The 8,516-nt window shown below is 60.1% G+C and overlaps 1 protein-coding gene across 1 annotated transcript; it reads right to left on the reverse strand.

Annotated features, from left to right (window-relative positions):
* Positions 1-1,224: 1,224 nt before the first annotated feature.
* On the reverse strand, positions 1,225-2,975 carry LOC139037217 (proteoglycan 4-like). The gene is made up of 2 exons (XM_070473710.1): positions 2,885-2,975; positions 1,225-1,949 (listed from the first exon to the last, which is right to left on the reverse strand). The coding sequence occupies exons 1-2, from the start codon at positions 2,973-2,975 to the stop codon at positions 1,225-1,227; spliced, it is 816 nt and encodes a 271-aa protein (XP_070329811.1).
* Positions 2,976-8,516: the final 5,541 nt, after the last annotated feature.

Raw genomic sequence — 8,516 nt, forward strand, 5'->3', positions numbered from 1 at the left:
CAGCAGTGAGGGGACGGAAGCTGATGGAGCTGGGCTTGGGGCACCACGTGTGTCTGAGAAAGAAGACTGAGCAAATGCGGGCATTGTGGCGGGAGGCGGGGTTTGAGGCGAGTGTGCCTGACCGGCCCGCATTCCTGTCTGCGCTTGTCTGCCAGGAGATGCGCCGGGTGGTCCTGAGTCCGAGGCCCAGCCCCCCGGGGAGGCACCCCTGGGCCAACACCCACCCTCAGGGACGCACAGTCAGGTGAAGAGGCTGCGGGTCTCCCTGGGGGAGCCTGGATTTCACCCCTTCACCTGCTGGCTCCACTCACACTGCGAGGATGCTGAAGGCCCGGCTTCCTGCCGGTGGCTCTCCCCACGCCTGCTCTTCCCACCGTGAATCCCTGGGTTCTTTGGGAGGAAAGAGCAGCCCTGCAGAAACCCCAAGGGATGGTGGCTGCAGGGGCACTCTGAGCCTGGGCAAGGCCTCCGCGTCTGCCTCGCTCACGCCGCGGGGTGTGGTGGCAGCTTGCGGGGGAGAGCAGGAGCGGGAGAGTGAACCGCTGCAGGTGCATTGCAGGCTCCGGTTTTTTGACCAGGCACATTCTCAAAGAGAACATTTGTATTAGAAGGCTTGAGAGGTCTTTGTGCACCGTCTGTCAGATGCAGGCTCTCCTCCCGCGGGGTTCCTTGGGCCTGTGAACTCCCTTCCCCCTCCCCTCCTCTCTCCCTGGGGCCAAGAGAAGGGATGGGGACGCACGGGATGGGGGGCGCTCAGAATGTGTGGTCTGCTGCTCTTTGTCACCCTGCAAGTGGCCTTCTCTGCTTTCGGGGACTAGGAGAGCTCACACTGCGGCCTCCCTGAAGCCTCTTTGGTCTTGAGGAGATGAAGGGTCTGGGCCCGGTGAGGCAACCAAGTGTCAGGACTTCCGGGAAGCCAGAAGGAAGCAGCAGGGAAGGGTGCGCAGACGGGCTGTGAACGTTGAGGACCAAGCTTTTCCTCGACGTCGGGGAGAGGTGACAGGCCCAGGCCGCCGGAAGCCTGAGCACAGCCTGGCAGCAGCCCTTCAGTGACAGCCCGTGATGCCACCCCGAACCCTGCCCAGACGGGGCTGCTCCCCAGGGCCTCGGGGTGGCTGCACCTAGGCCTCCACCCCACGCGGCTCCTGTCTGCGTGCACACGGGGCCTCGGCAGCGGCTGGGGTGGCCTGTCCTGGAACAGTGGTGATAGACCGAGGACACGAGTCAGGGGACACTCGGGGCCCTCTGGGGGCACCCAGGGGGTCCTCGGGGCCCGAGTGCTTCAGGGGGCGCTCTGAGGGGGTTCTCGGGGGGCGCTCTGAGGGGGTTCTCGGGGGGCGCTCTGAGGGGGTTCTTGGGGTGCGCTCTGAGGGGGTTCTCGGAGGGCACTCTGAGGGGGTCCTCGGGGCCCGAGTGCTTCAGGGGGCGCTCTGAGGGGGTTCGCGGGGTGCGCTCTGAGGGGGTTCTCGGCGGGCGCTCTGAGGGGGTTCTCGGGGGGCGCTCTGAGGGGGTTCTCGGCGGCGCTCTGAGGGGGTTCTCGGGGGTGCTCTGAGGGTGTTCTCGGCGGGCACTCTGAGGGGGTTCTCGGGGGGCGCTCTGAGGGGGTTCTCGGCGGGCGCTCTGAGGGGGTTCTCGGGGGGCGCTCTGAGGGGGTTCTCGGCGGCGCTCTGAGGGGGTTCTCGGGGGTGCTCTGAGGGTGTTCTCGGCGGGCACTCTGAGGGGGTTCTCGGGGGGCGCTCTGAGGGGGTTCTCGGGGGGTGCTCTGAGGGTGTCCTCGGGGCCCGAGTGCTTCAGGGGGCGCTCTGAGGGGGTTCTCGGGGGGCACTCTGAGGGGGTTCTCGGGGGGCACTCTGAGGGGGTTCTCGGCGGGCGCTCTGAGGGGGTTCTCGGCGGGCGCTCTGAGGGGTCCGAGCACAGGTCTGACAGTCCTAGTTCTCCAGTCCCACTGTCTGCAAGTGGAGGGGCATTCTAGACTTCCTGGCCTCCGATCCCTCATTCAGCAGAGCAAGCCCCCTCACCCCTGCAGTGTAGCCTCATGTGTGCGTATGTGCGCCTCAGCACTGAGGCCAGGGCCGCCCACAGTGGCATCTGTGCTGGCATCTGGACGCCAGCAGTGTCTGGAGTCTGGAAGCCCCTCGGACTTGGCAGGAGGGCCGCACATCACAGGGCGGGCTCACATCCACAGAAGGCCCTTTCCAGGCCCCAGGGCTGTTTGCTTAAAAGGGCAGGACTTTCCTTAAAGTGACAGGCAGATGAGGCTTCAAGTAGGTGGTTAGGGGAGGGCTGAGAGTGAAAGTGTCTGACTCTTTACGACCCCATGGTCTATACTCCATGAATTCTCCAGGCCAGAACTCTGGGGTGGGTAGCCTTTCCCGTCCCCAGGGGAGCTTCCCAACCCAGGAATGAGCTGGGGTCTCCTGCATTGCAGGCACATTCTTTACCAGCTGAGGCACCGGGGAAGCCCCAGGGGAGGGCTGGGGCCCACATTCCTGCCGAGGTGGAGGGGGCTCAGGGCGGCCTGTCAACCCGATCAGGATGCAGTGTGGAGTCCAAGCTGAGTGGGCTGGGCAGGGACTCCCGCGTGCCTTGGGACTCAGCCGGCATTTGCTGTGAATGGAGGGAGGGGAGTGGCCACTTCTGCCAACTGGGCGGCATCTCGAGTCCTTGAACTCCCAGGATTAGAGCGCTCCAAAGACCGGTGGCTCAAGTGTTCTCTCCTTTCCCTTCTTCCCTTTGAAAAAGCCACCCTCGTTTGTTCACTCGTCCAGCTGCCATTTACAGGGCATCCGCTGGTCTCCGGACAGCTTGCTGACTTGCCCTCCATGAGCTTACGGTCCAGCGGGGAAGGGAGCCATTAAAGAGACTCAAAACAGGACAAGGGCACTTCCGTGAAGTGGGTGGCGCGCTGCCAGAGGTGGGAAGTGGTTCTCGTCAGATTCCGGCCCCCTCTGCACGTCGGGGCCCTCCTGGCCCATGGCTCAGTTCCGAGAGCCAGGAGAGCTCCCCAGTGGGCCCTCAGGCTGCTGGAAACCTACCTTGTGAACTAGCTTTTGCCTGTCGATGTTGACTGTCTGCCTGGCCACCTGTGGTCACCCACACACTACCTGGCAGAACGCCATGACTGCTGTGTGCGAAGCCCAGCAGGTCCCAACATGAAACCACCTTAAGAGCTCCTAGCACTTTTTGCGGAGAAGGCAATGGCACCCCACGCCAGTACCCCTGCCTGGAGAATCCCATGGACGGAGGAGCCTGGCAGGCTGCAGTCCGTGGGGTCGCTAGGAGTCAGACACGACTGAGTGACTTCACTTTCACTTTTCACTTTCATGCACTGGAGAAGGAAATGGCAACCTACTCCAGTGTTCTTGCCTGGAGAATCCCAGGGATGGGGAAGCCTGGTGGGCTGCCGTCTATGGAGTCACACAGAGTCGGACACGACTGATGCGACTTAGCAGCAGCACTTTTTGAGAGGGACTGGGATGCCTACACTGTGGATTAAGAGTTCAGGGGAAGGATGGACATGTCCTGGCAATGAGAGGGCTTCTGGGAGGATCACTAGAGATACTGGGATGACCATTCCTCAGGACATTTCTCCTTATTTCCTGGTGAGCTGCTATCATCTTGTGGATTTCATCAGCCTCACCTGTGATAAACCAGGCTTCAGAAGCCTTCAGCAGTAAAAGGTGGACATTTTACTTCTACACCTGGGCCCACAGAGGCGCACAGAGGAAAGAAAGCTGTCAAGGCCACATCGCGTAACCACTCGTCTCCCTGCAGCAGGCCCCAGGAGCCAGAGGTCAGGAGGCCTCCTGAGACAGAAGGCTGAAACCCTATTCATTCATGCCAGTGGTTAGCAGTGAATCTTTCTGTCTCTATTGAAGATCCCACAATTAAACAGGCAGAGAAATGCATTTCATAAAATATGTATATTGTTTGTTTCCTACCAAAGCATTTTAATCTCTCTTAGCTCATAGCCAAGATGAGCGGTGCAAGGATCAATCTTTCACTGCACATCGAAAAGGCATTGGACAGCAGCATCTTCCAGGGTGACTGCCTGCTCCATCTGCATTGTCCTCATCTCCACCATCACCACCATCTCCACCATGTCCACCATCACCACCATCTCCACCGTCACCACCATCACCACCATCTCCACCATGTCCACCATCACCACCATCTCCACCGTCACCACCATCTCCACCATTTCCATCATCACCACCGTCTCCACCATCTCCACCATTTCCATCATCAACACCGTCACCACCATCTCCACCATCACCACCATCTCTACCATCAGCACCATCTCCACCTTCTCCACTATCTCCACCATGTCCACCATCCCCACCATCTCCACCATCTCCACCATTTCCATCATCACCACTATCACCACCATCTCCATCATCATCACTGTTTCCACCATCTCCACCATCACCACCATCTCCACCATCACCACCATCTCCACCATCAGCACCATCTCCACCTTCTCCACTATCTCCACCATGTCCACCATCACCACCATCAACACCATTTCCATCATCACCACTGTCTCCACCATCACCACCATCTCCACAATCTCCACCTTCACCACCATCACCATCATCTCCACCATTGCGACCATCAGCACCATCTCCACCATCACTGCCATCTCCACCATCACAGCATCACCACCATCAGCACCATCAGCACCATCTCTACCATCACCACCATCTCCACCATCACCACCATCAGCACCATCACCACCATCTCCACAATCACCACCATCTCCACCATCTCTACGATCATTATCATCATTACCACTTCCACTATTCATTTGGCCAGTGGTGTATAATTTCACATGAATTCTACAGGAGAATACTGTGTCTTGCTCATTAAATCAGCTCTTTTACCTGGCACAATGTTTGGTACATGATACATGCCTGACAAATATCAGATATTGTAAATGTTTATTAAAAGTGAATGAATGAATGAGGTTTATCTTAGGGTGTGTTTATTCCTAGGTGAACCCCAGGAGCTGGTCTCGCCAGCCCCCAATTGTGCATGAGGAACTGGAGGCCCCGGGGGAGTGGAGTCCTGACCTGACCCTGTCTCATGGTCTGACCTCCCAGGGACGAGTGTCCTGCTGTGGCCAGGCGCTCCTCCCTGGGCAGAAGCTGGGCCCTGGCCTCCCTGCCCTTCCTGCCTCCCATCCCTGCCTGGGTGCCTCCGGGGCTGAAGGCAGGCCCCTGCCCACCAGCTCCCGCACCCTGTCAGACTAACCTCGGTGTGGATGATGGCTCCTGTCAGCTCAGAGCCTGAGGGGCGAATTCTCCATTATCAGATGGAGCTGGCACATGGGGGTGGTTGGACTAAATAGATTGTGTTTTTTAAATCATCACCCAGTTTCTAATTCTCTCTGGGAGATGTACTAATTAGAACGAGAATAAGCTTCACAGCAGGCAAGCCCAGTCCTCCTAGCCCTTGACCAGGAAGGGCGGAGAGGGTCTCTGTGAGATCTGAGCGGAAGGAGGCCTGCGGGTCAGAGAGACAGGGGAAGACAGGGAGAACCAGGTTTCTCAGGAAAACCACGCGTTCTCTTTTGATCGAGAAGTTTGAGGTGAATGTTAGACTTTCCACGAAGGACCTGAAGAGGCTGCTGGCTACAGCCGGTTTCCCTGGGCCCAGAGGCTCTCCAGAGGTGGCTGGGGTCTGCCTTTCTGCTGAGGGCTCACGGCCCTGGGGCAGGGGAAAGGGGCTGCCTTTCTGCTGAGGGCTCACGGCCCTGGGGCAGGGGCAGGGGGCTGCCTTTCTGCTGAGGGCTCACGGCCCTGGGGCAGGGTGGGGTCTGCCTTTTGGCCAAGGGGGCCAGTGGTACGCCCCCAGGCTCTCGGGAGTTTGCTGCCCCTCAAGGGACCTCGACAGCTTGAAAGACCCCGCAAGGTAGGTTTGGGGAAGTGCTTGAAAGTGAAAACTCCAAGGGGGAACAGCTAGGGTGCCCGAGCAGGCAGGTGGCTCCCCCAGGGCATACGGGGACCTCTGGAAGAGAAAGCCTTGCGTCCCATGTTGCAAGATTCAGGGCAGGCGGCAGCTCCCGAGGAAGACATCAGGGCCCCTGAACGGGGAAGAAACAACGCAGAAGGACCTCATCAGGAGGGAAAGGAAGAAGGATACGCAGGGGCTGGAGCCTGGAGCCTTTGTGTGTAAACAGGAGGAGCTCCAGGAGGAGAAAGCAGATGGAGACACTCTACACAGAGAAGGAGCAGGAAGCTTCCTTGGTTTGCCAGAAAGCTTGAATCTGGAGCTTGGAAAAGCTGGCTGAGTCCTAGGTGGCTCGGGCAACACTTCCCTCCCCTCCCCGCCGGCTGGGTGATGCTGGGGGCGGGAGCTTGTCTTCTCTCCGCTGCATCCCGCATCCCTCAGGCTGGAGAGAGGACGGCCTTTGCCCGGAGATGGAGATGCCCTCCACGCCGGCCTGGAAAGAACCTGGGCACCTCGCTCTGTCCGACAGGCCCTGTCGTCAGCACGTACATGGAAACCTCATGTACGGATGTTGTTGATGTGGACACCTCCCAAACACACGGAGACACTGACGGAACAGGAAGTGCAGAGCTCGGCACGCCCTGTGCGCAGGATGGCTGACCAGCCTGGACCCACCGTCTGCAGCCCAGAGGCAGAGCTGGGTGCTCCAGGGGCGGGTCTGGGGTCCCAGCGCCTGGGGCTGGGCTCCTGCTGCCTGTGTCCCCCGGGCCCCAGGAAGTGGTCATCAGGCCCACCTCAGTCCAGGCCTCCTCGACTCCACCCAGGAGAAACAGTCCTGTCAACGGATGGAAGCACACCTCACATGGCCTCGAAATGCCACCACATCACGTCCTCATCACTGGGACACTCACCTGGGGTGCGGGGTGATGGTGGACGCACTCAGGACCACTGCGGGCGGAGGCCTCCGCTGGGTGGAGGGGACGAGTTCTGCTCCCCGCTGGCCTGTCCGCCCAGCCTGTGTCTGAGACCCAGTCCCCCGAGCCTAGTGGGGCCCCATTCTCTGCTCTGGGCATGGGGATGGGGCCGGTGGGGCGGCGGGCTCCTCCGAGGCGGGCCCAAGCGGCGCCTGCACCTCGGCCAGGGCAGGAGTGGGCCCGGCCCGCACACAGCGGACCCGAAAGACGGGTGGGGCTCTCACCCGGGGGTCTGCACAGAGGGTGCAGCGGCAGCTGACGGAGGCTCTGAGAGCCGGCGTCCCTGGGCTCCCCCTCCACGTCTGTGGGCGGGATTCCCCGCGGTGAGTCTGGTCTTGGGAGGGCCCAGGAGCCTCACTGTGGATCACTGCTTCCTGCTGCCCAGCCCGGCGTCTGCCTGCTACACACCGGGGGATGCGTTTCCGCCCAAGGGCTTTGCCTCTCAGAGGCCACGTGTCTCCTCTGCAGCCGGGACCAGCAGAGTGTGTGTGTGTGTGTGTGTGTGCACGCGCACGTGTGTGTGTCTGTGTCTCTGTGTGTGTGCACGCGCACGTGTGTGTGTCTGTGTCTGTGTGTGTGTGCACACGCACGTGTGTCTGTGTCTCTGTGTGTGTGCGCACGCACACATGTGTGTGTCGGTGTCTGTGTGTGTCCACACGCACGTGTGTGTGTCTCTGTGTGTGTGTGTGTGCATGTGTGCCTGTGTGTGTCTGTGTGTGTCTGTGTGTGTGTACACACGCACGTGTGTGTCTGTGTGTGTGCACACACATGTGTGTCTGTGTCTCTGTGTGTGCGCGCATGCACACATGTGTGTGTCGGTGTCTGTGTGTGTGCACACGCACGTGTGTGTGTCTCTGTGTGTGTGTGTGTGCATGTGTGCCCGTGTGTGTCTGTGTGTGTACACACGCACGTGTGTGTCTGTGTGTGTGCACACACATGTGTGTCTGTGTCTCTGTGTGTGTGCGCGTGCGTGTGTGTCTGTGTGTGTCTCTGTGTGTGTGTACACGTGTGTGTCTGTGTGTGTTTGTGTGTGCGCGTGCATGTGCCTGGTGTGGTCCTCCTCCAGCAAGTTGTTCCCGGGACGTGGTCAGTGCTGTGGTCACAACTGCAGCTGCCTGAAGGCACCACCCTGCCGACGTACACGCACAGAAATGCATGCACACACGCACACACACTCACAAGATAGCACTTTTCTCTTTTCAGAGGTCACGTCGGTCTCCTTGATGTGGCTCAAAGCAGCTGTTCATTTGTTGTCGTGTCTGCAACTGTTGTGCTGAGCTTCGCCTCCTTCTCTGGCTGGGTCTCTGTCCCCCATCTCCGTGTGGGCTGCAGAGGGGCTGGGAGCTCCTATGGGGCAGGTCTCAGACTCTGCCATCCTGCTGCCTGGCTGGATCAGATCCACCTGCCCTCGGGCGCGGACTGGGACTGGGAGGGGTCAGAGTGCCAGTTCCTCCGGGAATCCTGCTTCCCAGAGGGCAGCCTGGACCCCGCAGGGAGAAAGCCGAGGGGAGCGTGCAGTCCCCCAGCCTGAGGGAGTGTGGGACCCTGTGGCGTGTGCTGGGGTTTGTGGCCGTGGACTCAGCTGGCTGA

The sequence above is a fragment of the Odocoileus virginianus genome, chromosome 10 (genome assembly GCF_023699985.2).
Source record: "Odocoileus virginianus isolate 20LAN1187 ecotype Illinois chromosome 10, Ovbor_1.2, whole genome shotgun sequence".
NCBI classification, from domain to species: Eukaryota; Metazoa; Chordata; class Mammalia; order Artiodactyla; family Cervidae; genus Odocoileus; species Odocoileus virginianus.